Here is a 22,202-nt window from a genome sequence, read left to right on the forward strand (position 1 = left end):
TAAGAGGTGTATTATTTCTCATACAGGCGGTCTGCCCGAAACACCCGACTTTGAAGAAATAACCCCTGAGTCAGCGTCACCACTCCAGGGGCCTGCCGCAGCAAGCCCAGAGGGAGCACCTGGCCCAGAAGGTCCAGAAGAAGGAGGTCCAGAAGGTCCTGAAGGGGCTGGCCCAGAAGGTCCGGAAGGTCCAGAAGAAACTGGCCCAGAAGGTCCGGAAGGTCCAGAAGGAGCTGGTCCAGAGGGTCCAGAAGGTCCGGAGGGGGCTGGCCCAGAAGGTCCAGAAGGAGCTGGTCCGGAAGGTCCGGAAGGTCCTGAAGGAGCTGGTCCAGAAGGTCCGGAAGGTCCAGAAGGAGCTGGTCCAGAAGGTCCAGAAGGAGCTGGTCCGGAAGGTCCAGAAGGTCCAGAAGGAGCTGGTCCGGAAGGTCCAGAAGGAGCTGGTCCAGAGGGTCCGGAAGGTCCAGAAGGCCCGGAGGGGGCTGGCCCAGAGGGTCCGGAAGGTCCAGAAGGAGCTGGTCCAGAAGGTCCAGAAGGTCCAGAAGGAGCTGGTCCAGAAGGTCCAGAAGGAGCTGGCCCAGGAAGGTCCGGAAGGTCCAGAAGGTCCAGAAGGTCCAGGAAGGAGCTGGCCCAGAAGGTCCGGAAAGGTCCAGGAAGGAGCTGGTCCGGAAGGTCCAGAAGGTCCAGAAGGAGCTGGTCCAGAAGGTCCAGAAGGAGCTGGCCCAGAGGTCCGGAAGGTCCAGAAGGAGCTGGCCCAGAGGGTCCGGAAGGTCCAGAGGAGCTGGTCCAGAAGGTCCAGAAGGAGCTGGTCCGGAAGGTCCAGAAGGTCCAGAAGGAGCTGGTCCAGAGGGTCCGGAAGGTCCTGAAGGAGCTGGCCCAGAGGGTCCGGAAGGTCCAGAAGGAGCTGGTCCAGAAGGTCCGGAAGGTCCAGAAGGAGCTGGTCCGGAAGGTCCAGAAGGAGCTGGTCCGGAAGGTCCAGAAGGTCCGGAAGGCCCAGAAGGTCCAGAAGGAGCTGGTCCAGAGGGTCCGGAAGGTCCAGAAGGAGCTGGTCCAGAGGGTCCGGAAGGAGCTGGTCCGGAAGGTCCGGAAGGTCCAGAAGGAGCTGGTCCGGAAGGTCCAGAAGGTCCAGAAGGAGCTGGTCCAGAAGGTCCAGAAGGCCCAGAAGGAACTGGCCCAGAGGGTCCGGAAGGTCCAGAAGGAGCCGGTCCAGAAGGTCCAGAAGGAGCCGGTCCAGAAGGTCCAGAAGGAGCTGGCCCAGAGGGTCCGGAAGGTCCAGAAGGAGCTGGTCCAGAGAGTCCAGAAGGAGCTGGTCCAGAAGGAGCTGGCCCAGAGGGTCCGGAAGGTCCAGAAGGAGCTGGTCCAAAGGGTCCGGAAGGAGCTGGCCCAGAGGGCCCAGAAGGTCCAGAAGGAGCTGGTCCGGAAGGTCCAGAAGGAGCCGGCCCAGAGGGTCCGGAAGGTCCAGAAGGTCCAGAAGGAGCTGGCCCAGAGGGTCCGGAAGGTCCAGAAGGAGCTGGTCCGGAAGGTCCAGAAGGTCCAGAAGGAGCTGGTCCAGAAGGTCCGGAAGGTCCAGAAGGAGCTGGTCCGGAAGGTCCAGAAGGTGCTGGCCCAGAAGGTCCGGAAGGTCCAGAAGGAGCTGGACCAGAAGGTCCAGAAGGAGCTGGTCCAGAGGGTCCAGAAGGTCCGGAGGGGGCTGGCCCAGAAGGTCCAGAAGGAGCTGGTCCGGAAGGTCCAGAAGGAGCTGGTCCGGAAGGTCCAGAAAGTCCGGAAGGAGCCGGCCCAGAGGGTCCAGAAGGAGCTGGTCCGGAAGAAGGTCCGGAGGAACCTAGTAAGCCAGAGGAACCTACTTTGCCAGAGGGCCCTGATGTCACCATTCTGGCACGTCTTGTTACGATAGGTAATGGCTTTTCTTGTCTTGTTTTTGGATTACTATTGCTGTTTGACGTAACTAAAAATAAAACGTTAGACCTTCATGTTTAATGCCATGTAATAAACTGCCTTTAAACTTAAATTAGATTTGTTCTGTCACAAGACGACAACGGACAAACGCACTTACTATAATTATCTTTAACTCCATTAGTGAAAACCTTCACCTGGATCCAAGAGAAGCCAACGGTTTCCGAGGCATCCGGTACCCCAGAAGTCATAGATGGTGTGACGATGGGTCCAGAACAAGCCTTCGATGGGGCCTTCGATACCTTCTGGAGTCCGTCCGGCTTAGCGATTAATTTTAACCAATGGACAATAGTGATAGACCAGGGTCAGCCAACTACAGTAGACAAGATAAGCATCACTACCACTGGCGATACAGAACACGACGTGACGTCCTTCACTCTGCAAATCCCCGGGGCAGATCCCACGACTTGGGAGAACGTTGCAACCTTTACGACAGTCAGAGCGGGCACAAGGGAGCCACAGGCATTTGAAGGCTTCTTGGTGACGTCTCAGGTTTTCCGTATAGTCATCACAGGAACCACGTCAGGGATGGCTCCCAGAGTGGCGGGAATCAGTTTCCACGGACAGCCAGGTAGACTTTTGTTTATTTGGTTTGCCGTAGAATTTGGGCGTTATTTGTAGACTCATCAGTACATCACAAATTTATCTGCATGTCATTTCATTTATTTATTTATTTTACCAGTATATCACACTCAGGTCTGTGGCCTGTTTTTAGGTGTCCCTTGGCACACTTAAACTCATTAAATAAAACTGAATAGTCGTCGGTTCACTTACGTCAGACGAGATTATGTCTGTAACGAGGGCTATAAATGTTACACATTTTTTGAGCTAACGAAATGCTTGTCTTTTTTTTTTTCAGGAAATCCACTTGCCGAACTGGACCTGAGCAGCATAGATACGACACTCGGAATCCCGTATGCCCAAGTAGTTGGACTAGTGACAGAACGTAAGTTGTCATTTGTTAAGAGACAACTAAATACATTATTGAAGCACCAGCGCCATAGAATCCTTTCTGCAGCCCCATCCATACACTCATGGCATAGCATCCTGACACTTATAATCACATCATTTCAAATTGCTTTGTCACATCTACAATATGTAATACTACTTAGTAAATGCGTCTGTCACGCAAAAAATATAGGCAACACCCTTGCCTCCACTGTTGAACACCTTGCTCAACAACACCTAACCACATCTCTCCTGCTCCAGGGGTCTCACAGATGCACTCCACGGCCACACGTTCATTGCCCAATCAAAAAATTCTGTGCTTCCTCCAGCTGGGCCACACCAAACATTTAATTGTTGTACAGTAACTGTTATACAAATTATTTAAATTGCAGTGTGATTTATTAGATAATGTTATTTGTGTATAACGTTATATCTTGTTCTAACTATTTATTGTTGTTCCTATGTCATATGTCCAGGTATGTGTTAGGTGTGCACGCTATCAGCATCCATGCTGTCTAGTGCACACTTTGTATTGTCATGTTACAATTCTAGATAAATGTCTGATTGCTTATTTCTATCTGCAGTGTCATCCGCCCAATTCCACCGGCTGGCAGGGAAACCGGAATGGATACAAGAGGCCACAGCAGACGCAGCTTCTGTTTTTGATGGCACCGATGACACATTCTGGAACCCTGAGGGCTTCGGCAGGTATAAAATTCTTTTTCCATATCTGTTCTTGTAATGCATCATCGTCAATGCAAAATATATGTTTCTAGGTTCTTCAACAGTGAATGCCAATGGAGCAAGGAGCTTCTGCAGCATATAAGTTTGGACGTGCATGACCAGCTACAGAGCGCTACGGGTACACACGTACTGATGGAAATACAGTATTTAACTGTTAATATTAATGGGCATTACACTGCTACTGAATGAAGTTTCAATTTCCCCCTCAAAAGCAATTAGTGAAGTTAACTGCTCTACATTTAGCAAAAAAACTCAAACCCAGACAAGGAAGACCACGTGAAGGTCTCCTTAGTAGCCTTGTCGACGACTGTAAACTTTATCTCAATCATAACATCAGACTCGAATCTCACGTACTGAAATATCTTAGAGACTTGGCAAGAGACAAACGAAGATGGATTGGACTGAACAGAGACATACACTGATTTGGCCTGTCAGTTGTAGTTTGCTAATCGTAGTCTGCTAATATACAGCCAAGAACAGTTCTTTATTATTATTAACTGCTCTACGTACCCACATACATTTGTAATGACATTTCAACTGATTCTTAAATATGTAATTACTGTCTTTATCTGATTTCTCGTTAGATTCTACAACGAGTGGTACCTGAGTTTCGACTTTGGTGAGCCTTACACTATCGACGCGGTCAGCATCCAGAACCAGGGAGACACGGACCACGACGTGAAGACGGCCGTCCTGCAGCTGTCCCAGACCGGCGCGCCCGGCAGCTGGACCGGCATGATCCTGATAGAGTGCGTGGCGGGCAGCTCGGTTCCGCAGACCTTCCGCGGCTTCCTGGGGACGGCACAGTACTGGCGACTCCTGATCACCAGCACGTTCTCCGGGTATCAACCTCAGATCAGGGAGATAGGCTTCACCGGAATGGTCGGTGAGTGACTCTAAAACAGCATCATCATCTTCGCCGCACTCATTTATCTGTCGACGATGCGGGCCTCCACAGCTCTCCACTGTCCTACGTCCTGTGCTGTCCTTCGGGCTCCTTCCCAAGTGATACCCATATCATCTCTTCTAAGTCTCTCATGACAGTTTTTTCCCATTTCATTTGTTGTCCTCCCCTGCTTCTTTTTCCTTGTGGTGCCCAGTTCAGTGCCATCCGGGGGAGGCGCGTTCTTGGCATCCTTGCCACATGGCCTAGCCATCTTACTTGTGCCCTGCGTACCAAGGTAGACAGACTGGGTTGCCCTGTTCTCCTACGGCTCTTAGTAACATGTTGAACAACACAAGGATTGTTTCAACTTGTTTTGTGGTAGACAGTCAGGAGGATTGACTCTGCTTGGTGTTTAACACATAACCTTGTTCTGTAGGTTCGCCTCCAGGAGGAATTGAGGTGAACACTGCGAAGCTCGAATCAACCTCAGGATTCTCTATCGGCGAATGGGTGGAGTCAGTCCAACAAGGTACGGTAGAAACGTTTAACGGACAAAAATATAAAGAACTTTATTGACACAACAAAAGTACAGCGACTTTCGTAAGGTCTTTAGCTACATGTAGACATACAAACAGATACGTGCACGTGGGTACAACAAAATTAACCTATGTACAATACAGTAGATGAATCAAATTATACTACTTGTTCTAATGTCTAATCGTTCTTTGATATATTTGCCTATTTGTACACAGTAGGGGTTATTACCTTATAGAATGAAAGTGCATGAAATATAACAAATTCCGTTGTATATTACTTATGAATAGGTGCTTCGTAACAATAGGGATCAGTTACATGGACTTCAACTGGGCATTGTGTTGGACACATTGAGCTGTACAATCATACATGTATATATATTCTCTTCTTCGCAAGCTCCGAAGAGAACTATGTTTCCCGTCTATTTCACAGACAAACACACACAATTAGGGTAGTGAGCTCACCGTCACGTGATTGTCTGTTCAGCCGACGGGAAACGAGATGTAATGCGGTTGGAAGGATGTGAATCAACTTCACAAGTCAGCAAACAATCTTTTATGAATCTGGATTATCTTGTTGGCAAATACCATTATTCTTATTGTATTCTCTGTTTTCATGTTTAGAAGTACAAACTTTGACCGTGCAAACGAAGAAGGGCGGGAAGTCTTCAGACACAGGTAAGGTTCATCTTAGTGGATTAATCTTAATGATTACTGACAGAAATTTGATTGCAAATAGATGGCCAAGGGCTAATTGCAGATACATATATGAAACGGAAAATACAATGATATGGGAGACTGTGCAAAATTATACTACATTCTACAGCATACGTAGTGCTAGTTTTGCTGGGTTTGACTTCTTCTTTTGAGGCAGTACTAGACGAATTTACTCACTTCGTCTATAATATGTGGGTTCTTTGATTTTAGTAGTAAAATTGTTATCTCTTGGTGGGGGATCGTAAGACGCCCAATTCTGTGCACAATTATAGCACCGAAAATATACGTCACAGAAACACATTTTAAACGATGTTCTTGACATATTTTGACCTAGGTGACGACAAGATACCTGCGGGGATCTGGAGGAACAGTCTGAAGGCCATCCAGGAAGACAAACTTCGGCGCAAAACAGCCGAGTCAGCCGTCGACAACAAGGTCATGAGTGACCTGAACACAATCGACGACATCAAGAAGTCCAAGACGGCAGAAAAGAAGCACGAAACGCATGAAAATAAGCATGAGTCGCATGAAAAGAAGCATGAGGCGCACGAAAAGAAGTCATCAGAAAAGGAACATCATCATCATCATCATCACTAAATGAAATTGTAGTTCATCTGAGTAATAGTAAGATTTTATTATGAAATAAAGACTAAGCTTTAACTTCCAACACTTAGATACAGAATTGGGACTTACCCCATAATTTTCATAATGATTTGTACCAACACAGATGAACTTTCATGCTAAGTAAGATTTTATGTATTTCATAACATTAAAACACCAGTCTCATATAATGTTGTGTTAGTGGGTGTATACGGTGACAATAATTAAGTGATTTTATCTAAAACAGGATACTATGTTTAGCGAAATGTCGAAGTTAATGTATGTGTAACAAGAGAGGTGAAACAATGTGTGTACAGGATACTTTTCCATGTGAGTGTGGTCTATGGTGTGTACCTTAATTATGTTGGTTTCTTGGATCTTCAGAAATATTTATCCCTTTGTAAACACGTTTTGAGACAATTAAGCGACACTTCAGTCAGTCATTTACTAAGTAACTTTGATGATCAATACTTTAGCTTAGCGGTTTGAAAATGTCTGTCTTCAGTACAGAAAGTACAAGACGTTGAAAAACCGATTGCGGATACGCTCATAGCACCCCACTGAACGAAATACGCCAGTACCTATGATTACCATAACATTAGTGTCCTTATCATTTATATTGTACTTGTTCATTTTAATGTTGAATATCTATACTTTACAGATTTTGAAAGTGGTTTAGAAGGTGTAGCTCTCTGAAAATTTTATCTTGCAGGCATATTTTATACACTTTTCTACCTATGGTGATTTAAGCAAATAAAGGACTCAGTGCCATAAGAATTGTACGTATATCATTTGTTCTATGTTCTGCGAGAAAAATCACACCCCTTTTCCGTGCGTAGCACTCGGAACAACAAATTACAAGTGCTGTTACATTGTATGTGCCACTCACAGTGATACAACATAGTGGTCAATTTCATTGTACTCATGCAAATATGATTGGTTGGGCTATGTAACGTTAGTTATGTATCGAGCTCCTTTTCGGGCACATTCCAGCCAAGCTAACAATCTGTATCTGTATAGCCGGTATAACCGCCCTTCGGCGTAACAATCAGGCTTCGAAGGCACGCGGTGCGGCGGCAGCTGGCTACGTTACACCGAACGGCTTGTTACAACTAACCATTGAACATCTAACTGTAGACATTGTTTAAAGCTATCTACTTACTACTGTACTTGGTGACAGCGAGTTCCACTCTGCGATAGTTCGAGGAAAGAATGAATTCTTGAACGCCTCAATCCTTGGTTGATAACTCTGGTACTTGAAGGCATGACTATATCTTGTTCTTGTCTGAGCTGGTATTTGGTGTTTAGTAGTTTTTTTAGATTCCCACATGTAATCACAAGACGTGGTGGGGACACACTCATTTTTTTAAAACTTATATTATTGCCGCCACCAATACAGAGGACAATGCAATACTCATTTTCACCTGAGTAAAGTAAGGAAATTCGTGTAAAGTGTCTTTCCCAAGGGCACAAGATCGGTGGCATGTCAGGACTCGAACCCGGGGACCTCACGCAACTCCACTGCTTAGTAGTTGGTACGTCTGTACCGTCTTTCGCGCCTTTTCCTCAGGTCTTTACCGTGGAATCCGCAGGGCCCAGTTCAATGTCGTCCTTCTTGTCTCCCTTTTGCTTTTGGAGAGGCCATGATAGGAGGTCCACGATGAACTCGAAAAATTCGAGAACCGTCATCACGGAAACCCCCATCCACAGCCCCAGTTGGCCACCGATGTCGCCAAGGAGGTTTATTACCTGAAGACATTCAAAACAAAAATATTTACAGAATATTTTTTATAATCAGTACTTTAGCTTAGTGTGAAAATATCCGTCTCGAGTACTCGTACAGAAAGTACATGGCGTTGACACTTGGTGCTTGCAACGTGCACACTAGGTCGTTAAAGGCATCCAATGTAGTTTTTAGGGCTTGGAAACCCGAGTTTTCAAAGTCAATATTCTAGTCACTTATCTAGACATACTGAGTTGAAACCCCCCTATCCCAATGTATATTGACCCTCGTGGAGCAAAAATGCCCAAAATTCAGACGGAAAATAGTTACTAGAAGGGCCCCGGGCTGATTTTTAGGATACCACCCAGAAAATAAAGTATTCACCATTGGGCTTGTTTCTGCAGTCTGAAATACCCAAAGTATGAAATATTTTTAAAATGTGTTAATGTGAAGCAGTATGTATCGATATCATTAAGATTGCCTTATTCCGAATATTTCCAGTTTTGCTGTTTTGAAATCGTATTGGATGCCTTTAAAAGGACAATAAACCGACGGGGGTACCAAGTGTGGTAGTATGTGTAACATCGTATACGGAATAACGGGTACCTCATATGCCGGGCTTTGCGAAATCTTGTCGTAATGCAGACCCTCGAAGTAGATGGTGAGCTCCACAAAATTCAATCTGCGGACAGAAAGGTCAAGTTAAAGCTGCTAGGACCAGAGAATTCACATCCGGAAAGCTTAAATTAATGGAAGAATATTGTGCTGTGAGGCCTACGTACTGCTATACATTATAGTTGATCTCTTTAGCGAAAAGACGTTGGGGTGTTTGGTAGGCACCCCCATTGTTTTGCTGTAATAGTTGAGAAGACATGAGCTGAATGGGCAAAGTCTATGATGAAGTAAGGCCACAACAAGTAAATTTTAAGGATGACATCTTCGCAGACTCCAAATCTAATGCGAGCGGGCGAAAAAAAAACAAGGCGGTCCGAAAAATACAAGGTTCCTACATTTTAAATTTTTTTACTCCATGGTTTTGATTCAGTGGGTACATCACATATACACAGTCAGCATCACATGTCACTGCATCAAAGTAAGAAACAAAACATTAAATCAGAGCCTTGTGTACACATGTCTTCTCTCTTCATAGTTATCTGCCATCCACGTTCCGGCATGGCAGCAGACATCTTTGCCCATTTTCGGCATGTTGCCCACTGTCGGAAGGTAACAAAATTTCTTGTTTTTTTCTCCAAAATCTGCCGAAAATTCATGCCCGCGCTGATGTCATCCATAAAATTGACTTGCTGTGGCCTAATAAGTAAACCCATGGCGCAAACATCTACCTCGCGTCTGTCCCTGTCATCTTCTGAATCTTGGGGTTGTCATTCTTCTTTAGGTCTTCGATAAATTGTTCCTGAGGATGGAAAGTTTTTAATCAGCAATGGCAAAGAAAAGAACTCCAATTTTACTATGTAGCCTTTTTATAACACCGACAGCCTGTCGTGGAGACTTGTCGTCGCTATGAGGCGCTCCTACCTCATACATCTTTATGAAACTTAGATCTTGTATTAAGAAAGCGCGTTCATTACATAACGCCGCAGCTAATTTCCGTCTCGTAAACGGTCGTCGCCTTTTGAAACGGTCGATGCCATATCGCAGAACGGCTAACTTTCAGTGTATCAGCAAGGTCCCTAGATAGCCACACCGTGATGTTTTGTGGCGTAGAGGTTAGGGTATAGGTGTTCATCATAGGTTGGGGTTTTGGAGCTACACTTTTAGACCCGGGTTCGAATCCGAGCTTGTGCTTTTTTTTTTCACTAATATTTACAAATACAATTCTACATGACCCTTCCCTATGTTTGCAATTAGAATATTGCTTTTTATAGTATATATTACTTTTTATTCGTTTTTGGACCTCAAAAAAGTTATGGTACGCTCGGATATGGCACCGACCATTCAGGGAAATGGCATCGACTATTTCAAATGGCATCGACCGTTTACGAGACGGAAAAATGCTTCGCCTCATCAGCTGAAGTCTGCCGAAGAGTGACTGAGGGCTTCCGATAGTCTCCAAATTCTATATCGAGGTGAGTAAATACAGGTATGCCTGCACTGGAACATAGTAACTTTGCATAGTAACAGGAATATGTGGGGAGGGGGGCAGAAACACATAGCCTTCAACAATATCAGTTTTCTCTTCTCCTAAATCAAAAGAGTGTCTCGTGGTTTCCTTGTTTCGCCCTTGTTCCGTTATCTTATATTTAAGGATATTTCATTATTATATTAGTGTACTTTTGTGACACCAAAAAGCAAACCTTACAGCAGGGATGAGACTCCCTGAATTGCCAAAAGTTTTGCGTACACAAATTACAAAGGACGAGACAGGCGATCCGTATCTGTATCTGTATTAGTATAGCCGGTATAACCACCCTTCGGCGTAACACACCAGCTTCTGTATCTGTATAGCCGGTATAACCACCCTTCGGCGTAACACAACAGCTTCTGTATCTGTATAGCCGGTATAACCACCCTTCGGCGTAACACATCAGCTTCTGTATCTGTATAGCCGGTATAACCACCCTTCGGCGTAACACACCAGCTTCTGTATCTGTATAGCCGGTATAACCACCCTTCGGCGTAACACACCAGCTTCGCAGGCACGCGGCGCGGCGGCAGCTAGCTACATTACACCGAACAACGAGGCGATATATACATCCCTCATATACATTATAATACATTATTTTTATACCAAGCAAACCTTCAGAATTTTGTACAGATGAGCTTTAGGAAACATAAAGCTTGACTTATGACAGTTCTTGGTTAATATCAAAGAGATATAAACCCACACTATGTAGAAGAAGATGTTGATAACAGCTGGTAGCAATGACGTTACAGAAATGTAAACACCACCTGTTGGTATTGAAACCTACCTGATAGGTAGCAGACGGAAGTTCTGAGAATCCAAAGGTTTGTCCAAAAACACTCTCCCTGAAACAAAAATGTACAGCATCTTTAGGTGCTTTAATTCCTTCATATACGTTCATATACGTTCAATATTACATTATTCATCTAATAATCAGTACCAGAAAGCGATTAAATCCTCACTTGCAGGCCTCGGGACAGTCACAGTCCAGTAAGTTCTTACGAAGTGCATCTCTGGTCTCCTTTAGGCACTCTGCTGTCCTCCCTATCGGTATAGATCAAAGACTGAATAATCATTGATAAACTTCAGATATCTCCACAACACAGGAAAGATGAGACAAAATGCTGGTTACAACGTACATGTATGGAATAGATAAGCGAGTAAGTGAGGGATTGCGTAGGTGAGTGAGCGAGTGAGTGAGTGAGTGAGTGAGTGAGTGAGTGAGTGAGTGAGTGAGTGAGCGAGTGAGTGGGTTAGTGATTGGGTGGGTTTGTGTGTGTGTGTCTAAGTGCCTGCGTGACTACGTATTATACCTAAGTGAATGAGTGAGGGAATGAGTGAGTACCTAAGTGAATGAGTGAGTGCGTGAATCAGTGAGTGAGTGAGTGAGTGAGTGAGTGAATGAGTGAGTGAGTGAGTGAGTGAGTGAGTGGATGAGTGAATGCTATTCATAACATACGAACACTGAACATACTATACTTACTAACAGCGGGGTCGCACACCGCGGTCCCTTCCGGAATGGGCAGCCCGGCGTCCGCGCACAGACAGCCCCGCACGACGGCGCGCTGGTAGCAGGTCTTCTGACACAGTACCGGGCTGTAGGCGTGCCTGCTGCCGTACAGGTCGTAACTCTTCCCGGTACCGTCCGTGCAGGTCCCGTAATTCCCACCCAGTCGCTCGATTTCTGTCTGAAGAAACAGTAATTATCTTTTCGTCCCTGCAGTTCCAGAACAAATTGCTAGGGGCCCAAACCCATGTAACTTCTTCATGAAGCACAAAAGCTATCTACCATCCGAAATTCGTGTTCCAACCATGTCCAGATCACGATATCAAAACCATAACCAGCCGCTAGGAGCCCAAAATCTTGTCATTTTGAGGTTTCATTACGACCTACTTCGTTATCGAAGTTTCATGACAATACACCCATAGCTTCCAGTCGCTCGTTTTCTATCTGAACAGAGCAGCAAAACTGGAAACATTCTGACTAAGGCAATCTTTATGATATTGACACATACAGATTCACATTAGCACATTTGAGTCAACATTTCAGACTTTGGGTATTTCAAACCGCAGAAACAAGCCCCAAGATAAGTCCTTTATTTTCTGGGCGGTACCTTAAATCCTTGGACTGAGAAGCCATATGAGGTCACACACCCCGTGAACGAGGACACTAACAGTCTTAATAGCTTCTTCGATGACGAAGGACTACTAAGACCCTAAAATAAGCCCAGGGCCCTTCCAGTAAGTAACTATTTTCCGTCAGAATTTTTTGTATATTTGCTCGACGAGGGTCAATATACATTGGGATAGTAAGAAACAGTATTACCTTTCAGCTTTCCGTCCCTGCAGTTTCTGAACAAGCTGCTAGGGGGCCAAAACTCATGTTGCTTCTTTACGAGCACAAAAGCTATCTACCATCCGAAATTCGTGACCCTAAGACTTGATTATTTATCACATTTATTTAGTTGAGATAGGAATTTCAAATCGAAACCCGTGATAACTAGAAGGAGAATTTTGTTCTCTATTTAGTGAATTAATGAGATAGCGATCCTCTATTTCATTAATTCACTAGGAAAATGTTTTGTTTTTATCTAGTGAATTAATGGGATAGCATCCCCTTATCTCATTAATTCACTAGAAGGAGAATTTTGTTCTCTGTTTAGTGAATTAATGAGATAGCGACCCTCTATCTCATTAATTCACTAGAAGAATCTCTAGAAGGAGAATCTGTATTTATCTGTATGTAGTGATACGTTTAAGACAACCGTTATCACGTGTGAAAGTAGTTCTCACGGGTTTCGACTAAAATTGTTTTTTGAATTTAAAAAAAAATGAGATAAATAGCTGAAGCTTGACCCAACCATGTCCAGATTACGATGTCAAAACCGAAAGTTCCGCTGCAGTACCATGACAAGCCGCTAGGAGCCCAAAATCTGATAATTTTGAGGTCTCATTAAGACCTACTCGCTTAAAAAGTTTCATGACAATCCATCCATGTCTTCTTCTTAAGTCATTGTGCCAAAACACCATACCTGTGGACACATTTCTGTACAATGCCTAGAATTCTTGCAAACTGCATACGACCAATATACCTTTAGGCTCGCCCCTGAGGCGTCACAAAAATCACAGAAGGCACAGCTCACCAGTTTAAGCCCTACGGAAGAGCTGAAGCCAGGAGCGACCGAAAACCCCGCCTGTGCCGGGAAGGGCCGCTCGGCCTGGGTGTTGATGAGAACGCGGACCCCTGATGTCTCCGTTAGAACGGGCACGTACTCATCCTGCTCCACGTACAAAAGCACTTGTAGACCTGGGATTCAAAATATATATATTTGAAAGAAGATATTTGTTGACTATTGAGTTCCTTTCCCATTGTAAGACATTGCGGTTAGCAACCCTGAGGCCATGTTGATTTGATTATATGGATGACATCCTCCGGAAGCCCCAAAACTGATGCGCGCGTGCGAATAAAAAAAGTTTTGCAAAAAAAAAAAAAGTTATTTTCATTATGAAATCTACGTGGTCATGAGGGTTGAGCAAATGGCACAGAATATGGTTTGGCGAATAATCTAGTCTTCAAGTTCATTTCTTTACAATTTCGTCTTTTTTCGTTTGATTTTGGCATTCTACGACATTGGTATAGTTTTTATTAATTTTTTTGTAACTTATGGTATATTTTTGCTCATTTTGCAACTGTTTTGTACGATTTACAGTATGGTTGAAAACTTTCTTTTTTGGAAACGGCCGAAAATTCATGCGCGCGCGGATGTCATCCATATAATCAAATCAACATGGCCTAATGGTAGATATTAAGGAAATATCAAATCTTCATTTCAACTGATGCTATTTTCTATTGTAGTCGCGGGGGGGAGCAACGTAATAAATCGTATGGCTTTGAGGCAATAAACTACCCATAAAAATGCATTACTTTATTAGCAATGTTTTTGACGACAGAATTTCGCTCACAAACTACCAAAAATCAGTGACAGAATCATCTCCCTCACGGAGGTAGAAAAGATAGCCTCTACGAGGCTTCGGGAGGCGGCCAGAATGAGTAGAAATTGAACAAATAGAGAGAGATAACATGTCGGGGGAGTTGGTCCGCTAGACAGTACATTTTGCCGGATCGGCATGTTATCTCTCTCTATTTGGCCAATTTCTACTCTTTCCAACCGCCTCCCGAAGCCTGGCCGAAATCACCAAGGAAAAAAACCGTTGAAGCACAAACCGTGTAGTGGCCCAGGTTGGGTGACATTCCGTATAGGAATCCTGGATCCGTTTTTCGTCATTCCCCCATTGAAGGTGAAACAGTTTCCATACTTTTCGTCCAGAAATTGGACGAAATTCCTACGAAAAGAGTAAGAAATGTACTTTATAATACGTATCAAAGAAGCTTAAGAATATTCCTTCATCCGTTATTAAATTATAAAAACAACAGCAACACGGGCAGTGTTTTTTAAAAGTACCATGGGGCCAGACTAGTATCGGGCCGTTAGCCGTTTTCCTTCGGCAGCCAAGAGCCCTACACCCGCCTATCTAAATTAACGCTACGGTGGAGTTGACCCCAAAGGGAGTTGGCCGGCCCTGTATTTTCGGGCTCAACTCCCCCGAGTCGGTAATTTAGATAGGCGGGCGTAGGGCTCTTGGCTGTCGAAGGAAAACGGCTAACGGCCCGATACTAGTCTGGCTCCCAGGGTATGTTCTAACATTTTTTCACTATGTTAGCGATAAATTTGTTAGCTGTAACAATACAACAATGTTGTTTCTACTAGTTAACATTGAAAGTAACATATAATCAATACATCAGCATGAAAGTTCATCTGAGTTGGTAAATAACATTATGAAAAACTCAATTTAAACTGTTCTCCAACTCAAACCGGGACGGGGGGCGATATCGACTTCAGACAACCTTTGACCCTTTGCTGACGCCACGCGTGAGAAAAACAACGTGTCCACAGCATTTGGGTCAGATAGCTGAGGAAGACTGAGTGATTCAGTCGAGAATTCCTGGTGAGTCAAATTTTGAGTTGGAGAACAGTTTAAGTTTTTCATAATATAATCAATACATTGGATAGAAACCTACTTCCGAGAACATGGCCTCCCGTTATAGGTGCACTTCTGGATAAAATCCTTCTTCTGATGACCGAGCTCTTTGCGCTGAGTGTGGTTTTTATGGGCGAGCATTATGGTGAAGTTCTGCTCCACTTCAAAACCTTCGTCATAGTCGTAATAATCATACTCGTATTCGTAGACGTAGTAGTAGTCATCCTCACTGGACTGTAAAAATATGATATCGGTTGTTCTTTCATCCTTAAAGTGATATTAGGTAAGATTTTCACCATTTTAAACATTGTTGTTTTACACATTTTCTTGCGCTATAAGCCTACCTGGGTTCATAATGACATTTGGGGAGTAAAAGATCAACGTCGTTACGCCACAAAGACGTGTTGGCAAACTGCCAATTTTTCGAGAAAATTTTTCTTATGTATATTTACACTTTTGACTCAAAAATCTTACATAATATCGCTTTAATTCTTGGAATAGTTGACGGGCTACGTCTAGTATGTGAGTATGCGAGCAAGGGTCATGCACGAAACACATTCATGCTATGCCTGAAAACAAATTTAAAACTAGAAAGGCCAATATTTGCTTTGGAGCAAATACAGCGATGGGTTCACCACATTTTACCACATGGCAGGGAAAGAATGAGAAACACAAGGGAAAACAATGATTTACATTGATATAACTATAATATGAAGTAACATACAACTAAAACAACAGTTGGATAGCTATTCCCTACTTTATTGGTTAGGATTTTTAATAGCATAATGCAAACTGTTGATTTTCAAAATAAAAAAAACGTTCATGCCCCGCATTCCAATGCTGGAGCAGAAAAGCTTGAAATACCTACCAAAACACTTGAATAAAGACATACTGTCAGTATGGAAATGCTCTGTGCAGGTGTTAATCAAGTTAAATCCCAACAGCCAATCAGCAAGAAATGCTCTGTGCAGGTGGAAATGCTCTGTGCAGGTGTTAATCAAGTTAAATCCCAACAGCCAATCAGCAAGAAGTATAGAGGAAAGCTGCATGCCTATTGGTTGATGCCCTGCATTCCATTGTGATGACTCATGCCCAGACGTGGTAAACACGGCGCACTAACACAGTAATACATTTGCTATAACACAGCCAAAAAACTCAAATAAAACCATTCTAAAAGCCTGTATCACAAAAATTTAAAAAACGCCTAGGGGTATTTGCCCACTGTACCTCCATACCAAATTTCAGGACCTTAGGCCCTAAAATGAAGAAGCTGAATCCATTTAAAAAATGGCAGGAGAAGAAGGAGAAGGAGAAGGAGAAGAAACGTCAGAAAAAGCAATATGGGTTCACCACCACTTCGTGGTGTGGTGAACCCATAAAAATGTTAGACGATGGTAACGGCTGGTGAAACATTACAAATTGAAGCTTAGTTCTGCTACAGCTACAGCTCATTCAGTGTGTGGATTATGTTGAAATCATACCTATTAAAAGCCACAGCAAGTAAATTTTATGGGCGACATCCTCCGCAGACTCCAAATCTAATGCGAGCGGGCGAAAAAAACAAGGCGGGCCGAAAAAAACAAGGTTCCTACTATTTAAAATTTTTACTGAATCATTGTACAAATGGTTTTGATTCAGTGGGAGCATCATATACACAGCCAACATCACATATCAATGCATCAAAGTAAGAAACAAAACATTAAATCTGAGCCTTTTCTTGTATCCTCTCTTTATAGTTATCTGCCATCCACCTTCCGGCATGGCAACAGACATCTTTGCCCATTTTTGGCATGTTGACCACTGTCAGAAGGCAACAAAGTTTCTTGTTGTTTTTTTTTCAAAATCAGACGAAAATTAATGCACGTGCTGATGTCATCCATAAAAATTACTTGCTATGACCTAACTTTAAATTCATCGTGTCAATTTTTCCCCATTACGAAACAAGATATTGCTTACTTAGACTGTAGATATGGTATTGTCTGCTGTTCAGGTTGTATTTTGGAGAGGAGCCAAACTGGTTTGTTTCTACACTGCCGAGAATCTGCCTCACTGAATAATTTATTACGGGCAATAAATCAAGGACACGTTTCAGGACAAAGAAACGCTGGCATGTCTGAAATATTGTCAGAGTGATGCAAAGTGACATGTCAGGAACCGAAAGGTCACAACAGAATAAAGGCGTTGAAGAGACCCCGTGACATCGAGGTCAGATATCAGGAAGTCTGCATTTTTGGCGACGTGTCGGGGAGGAGCCTAATGGTACAGTATTGTGTGCAGTTTGCAAGAATTCTAAGAATGGTACAGGCATTTTGTCCACAGGCATGGAATGTCCACAGGCATTTCTCTGATCCACATCTATGCCCACATTCCTGGAACTCTTGGGAAGACCTGTCTGCCCCGGATGGCCCTACTTTCTATGACCCCGGGCTCGTTCACTAAACACTCAGGGAGGAGTGCACTGTATCTGTCTAGACTTAACAGGTACCAAGGCTTCCTCAAAATCATAAAATGATGGCAGTGCCATGCAAACAATAACCCTAGCTGCAACCACCGTCGCCATGGCAATGTATGTTTTCATTGCCAGCCTTGTTCCTTTTCATCACACATTTTCATTTAAAAAAAGCTTTACTTATGAAGATTTACCAGATTTGTGGAGACCATATTGGCCCAGATTGTAAGGTTTGAACCACTCACACCGGGAAGGACCCCTGCTTTTTTCGAGAAATTCTTACACAACGTGCATGGGGTGTGGTTCTCCCGAAACACTGGACCTCCATTTAACGTCCTATCCGAGGGACGTCCCTAACTGAAGCTAGGTACTCATTTTCACCTGAGTGAAGTGAGGAAAGTCGCTTGAATGATTCCACAGGCTTTCCACATTCAATTTTCAGTTTTCTACTCCAACATTTACTACAAGACATGGCGACGGCACGCTCAAGTTTCCTCAACTTATTTCCATGCCGCCACCAACGCAGACAAACACACGAACGTACGACAGACATACTCATTTTTACCTGTGAAGAAATTCGTGTAAAAAAAAGGTGCCTTTCTCAAGGGCACTAGACCAGTGGCAGGGCACAAGATCGGTGGCATGTCAGAATTAATTCGAAATAGTACATTGCGACTTTTACGACAAGCCGGCACATGCTGGCCTTATTCGGCATTTATGAGTCGGCACTGTACTGAGTTACCATGGACTACGTGTACGGAGGATAGAACCCAGGCCAGAGCCTCGGAGGAGGTATTACTTACAGAGTTAGACTGAGACGTAGTTCCCAGCTCATCAGTTGGTGCAGGGGTAGGCAAGCCATCCTCCCTTTTCTCCCGGACATGTGCATGATCCGGGCCGATTGACGGGGAGACGTTTTCCGGCTCCAGACCCAAGTATTCCCTTAAGACTTTGGGAAGTTTCGAAGCTCGCACCGGATTCACGTTGCAAACAGTGACCGCCGGAAACGGCAGGGACGCAAACTTGATGTCGATGGAAGTGGTAACCGGGTAGGAGAAATATCGCTGTAGCATGAGACTGAAGTTGTACAGGAAGTACACGAACGACGCCAGGAAGATGATGCCCCACACGGCACGGCGAAAGCGCGACTTCGCCGTCACCGTCTTCGGGAGGCCGTGGGCGGTGGTCTCCTCGCGGTAACTGGACCAGAGTCCCGCTGGGGTCTCGCTTGCGGCTAACAAATTAAAATGTGGGAAAATCAGTCGCCATGTAGGTGGAACAACGAATACACTACGTGTATGAACAACAAAACAAAGACATAGCTAGAAGCCACCACAATCAGGCATAGCCTGGTTACCAAACCTATTATATTTCCCGAGTCCTACATCCTCTCCGCAAATAGGTCTGGACCCAGTTGATTCCCAACGTTTTGCGGAGAGGATGTAGGACTCGGGAGCTATAATAGGTTTGGTAACCAGGCTACATCAGGCATACTATGGCGTTAAAGTCCTTCCCACACCACGTGATGCATAGGGCGGCGCCCATCTCAGGTTCAGTTGCCCTTGTGCCACACAAGTGTGCAATCGGGGCCTTAACTTCCATACTCTTTCCAAAATGCCGAGTACTAAGCAGAGAAAGCGACCAATTTTAAAGTCTTTGGTGTGACTCGGCCGGGGATCGAACTCACGTGCACGACCTACCGAATGCAAGGCGAGCACTCTACGCACTTGTTCCTATAAATATAAAAAGTGATAAACTGCAGGGAAAAATGTACGACCAAAGGCAAGGGTATAATTCTGTGGAGATAGAATACTGGAGAAAAGCCAACAAAAATCTACTAGATGAAAGTTAAAGAAACTACGAAAATTCACATGTATAAGTTACGTATTTTACCTAGATATGTATTGTTATGAAAATAGAAATTCCTACCTTTGCTTTCCATCGCACGAGAAGAGAAAAACGAAGTCCGCCCGCTGCAAGCTCTGTTCCGTACAGAAAATAACCAGATTCCTAGCTGGCAATGACGGCAGGGTCCCAAGAGAAGTTCATTCCTGTACAACCCGGGTTCTAAGCCAAATTGATGAGAATTCAATTTGTGGAACGTAAACTTGACTTAGAACCTGGTTAATATCAAATTCAGAGGAATGGCGTCCTCACAGGGCCAGGCCATCATTGATGATAATCTGATTATTTTTTGCTATTGACATACTTAGTGACACGAGGGCAGAATGACACAGGCTAATTTGTTTTTTTTAAGCGACTTGAGGACAAAATTAGGCCGTGTTTATGTGAAGTCACCCAAACCGCGATTCGGGTAACTCCCATTCCTCACATCTGGTCCACGTGCCACACATTCCTTTGAAACCGTGTCCGATCACAATTCGCCTGAGCTACATTTATTGTTGTTTGATGAAAACACACAAGGTAGCGTGTTATTAATGTCAGAGGTTAACGACCTGCTTGCTGATGCCCCCCTCCCAGCGTATCTTGGCCGAATGCCGACGTGGTCCCGCCAGAGGCGGTGAAGCTCGTCCTAGAAAGGACACATTATTTGACCATTACTGCTCTTTATGTTGCTGCCACGTCAAAGTTGGTATTGCATATAAATAAAGAAATATCACCCCGTAATCCATGACCAAGTGAAGTCACATTGAAATCACATTGCGTTCAGACGCAAATTGCGATGCGGGAAAACCGATTCGAAACCACCTCTAGAAGTGGCTTGGGATCGAGGCGCTTTCAATGTGATTTGGAGCGTTCAGATGGAGCCACTTGAAACCGGTTTCGGGGTAAACCACATGTAAAGCGCCTTGGGTGACTTCACTTAAACACGGCCAAATTTACACAGCTAACACCAGCTAATGTAACAGGGCAATGTTGCGTAAGCCGGTGCGGCACATGGATCGTTCTAAATCAAATAAAAGTAAAAGTTTTCCCAAGTTCAAACGGTAATGAATCTATATTAAGGTTCAACTTGTGTCAAATAACAGGAGAAAAGAAATCACTTCGTTCACCAGGAGTTTAGTTGCATCAGTACTTTCACAAACCTCAAATGAACGTTTGAATATAAATCATGAGAAAAGAGTTTTAGGAAAATAAAGTGAACTAGAAAGGTAACATTTGCAAAGCAAATGCAAAATGTTTACCTTCGAATCTGTTAATTCGTACTCAAACACATTCCTATATATGGTCAGGCAAGAGTCTAAATCCATCCTGCTATAAAATTGCAACATGATGTAACCCACCACTAGTTACCATGGTAACAGTCTGGTTCAGGTCATTGACCTTTTTAGTTTGGAGAAGAAGAAGAGGAAACAGAGGAAATTTTTTTCCTCGGTAAGCATACGTAAGGCCACACCAATTTAATTTGTTGGTTCTCGGATTTTTTCAGAAAAAATATGAAGGTCTAGGCATCCTATTATAGGCTTAAATGCTATGGAATGAGCCATGAAGTCAACACAAAAGGCTGGGTTAAAATTTAAACATTGAATTTTGAACTTTTAATCAAACCACTGCAATGATAGATGGGAAAACTGTAACAACTAGGAAGAAAAGGACTTTCCTCAACTGTTGGGGGCAAAACATGAGCATTTTTCAGTTGATTCAGGACCAGAATCATTTTTTTTTGCAAATCAGAAAAAAACGAAGAGGCGAATCCGAGAACCAACAAATTAAATTGGTGTGACCTAAATATATATTAGATCCTTGTATTAAGTCCCTGGCCCATTTCAATTATCATTAACACCGATAGATTGAATATCATCTCAACAACATTTTGGACTTCTTTATTTTATTTACATCACACGGCCTTTGTTTATCTCTGGTGATTACATAGATAATTAATTAAATTAGCTTCTTATAATGACCATAACTATTATTGTGTATAACCAATATTATCCAAGGGTATGTAAAATTACATATGTGGTTTATATCAATCTATATTTTGCTACATTAAGTCAATCCTTTGATCACGTCGTTTCCTCCCAAGTGTACAAACAAATCAGTTCAAACAAACCGAAACTTAAACTTACAATCACAATTATATTGATAATGATATCTTTACAACTCGTACATATCACTATAGTCAACTATCATATCATGTTGTCAATTAAGTGCAATTCTAGACTGAGCTTCATTGCAACAAAGTAGTCATTTTACACTAAGGCCATGTTGATTTGATTATATGGATGACATCCTCTGGGAACCCCAAAACTGATGCGAGCGTGCGAATAAAAAAAAGTTTGGCTAAAAAAAGTTGTTTTCATTATGAAATCTACGTGGTTTTGAAGGTTGAACAGATGACACAGAATATGGTTTGGCGAATAATCTAGTCTTCAAATTAATTTCTTTACATTTTCGTCTTTTTTGGTTTGATTTTGGCATTCTAAGACAGTGGTATCATTTTTTGCAACTTACGGTATGTCTTTGCTCATTTTGCAACTGTTTTGTACGATTTACAGTATGGTTGA

General features: G+C 43.5%; 2 protein-coding genes across 2 annotated transcripts in view; one reads left to right on the forward strand and one right to left on the reverse strand.

The window, feature by feature from the left end:
• LOC109486667 overlaps positions 1-6,384 on the forward strand; it is a 50,537-nt gene extending 44,153 nt beyond the window's left edge. Inside the window, 12 exon segments of the mRNA XM_019790533.1 lie at positions 27-335; positions 422-449; positions 914-979; positions 1,064-1,225; positions 1,475-1,738; positions 1,793-1,891; positions 2,075-2,521; positions 2,810-2,896; positions 3,483-3,606; positions 4,227-4,528; positions 4,965-5,057; positions 6,113-6,384. Coding sequence (XP_019646092.1) covers positions 27-335; positions 422-449; positions 914-979; positions 1,064-1,225; positions 1,475-1,738; positions 1,793-1,891; positions 2,075-2,521; positions 2,810-2,896; positions 3,483-3,606; positions 4,227-4,528; positions 4,965-5,057; positions 6,113-6,375 — 2,244 coding nt within the window. The 3' untranslated portion in view covers positions 6,376-6,384.
• Positions 6,385-7,944: 1,560 nt separating this feature from the next.
• LOC109486669 (degenerin deg-1-like) lies at positions 7,945-19,675 on the reverse strand. The gene is made up of 9 exons (XM_019790549.1): positions 19,663-19,675; positions 18,537-18,967; positions 15,325-15,518; positions 14,470-14,588; positions 13,388-13,551; positions 11,747-11,932; positions 9,445-9,515; positions 8,708-8,783; positions 7,945-8,127 (listed from the first exon to the last, which is right to left on the reverse strand). Exons 1-9 carry the CDS (start codon positions 19,673-19,675, stop codon positions 7,945-7,947), a joined length of 1,437 nt encoding a protein of 478 aa, XP_019646108.1.
• Positions 19,676-22,202: the final 2,527 nt, after the last annotated feature.

The sequence above is a fragment of the Branchiostoma belcheri genome, unplaced genomic scaffold (assembly GCF_001625305.1).
Source record: "Branchiostoma belcheri isolate BF01 breed outbred unplaced genomic scaffold, Haploidv18h27 scaffold110, whole genome shotgun sequence".
NCBI classification, from domain to species: domain Eukaryota; kingdom Metazoa; phylum Chordata; class Leptocardii; order Amphioxiformes; family Branchiostomatidae; genus Branchiostoma; species Branchiostoma belcheri.

Excerpts from the sequence above, each read along its gene's own strand:
- LOC109486669 (XM_019790549.1), bottom strand. Across the intron at positions 14,589-15,324 it reads GGGAGGCCATGTTCTCGGAA|GAATTTCGTCCAATTTCTGG; the intron begins GTAGGTTTCTAT and ends CTCTTTTCGTAG. Across the intron at positions 9,516-11,746 it reads CCATTCCGGAAGGGACCGCG|GAACAATTTATCGAAGACCT; the intron begins GTGTGCGACCCC and ends TTCCATCCTCAG.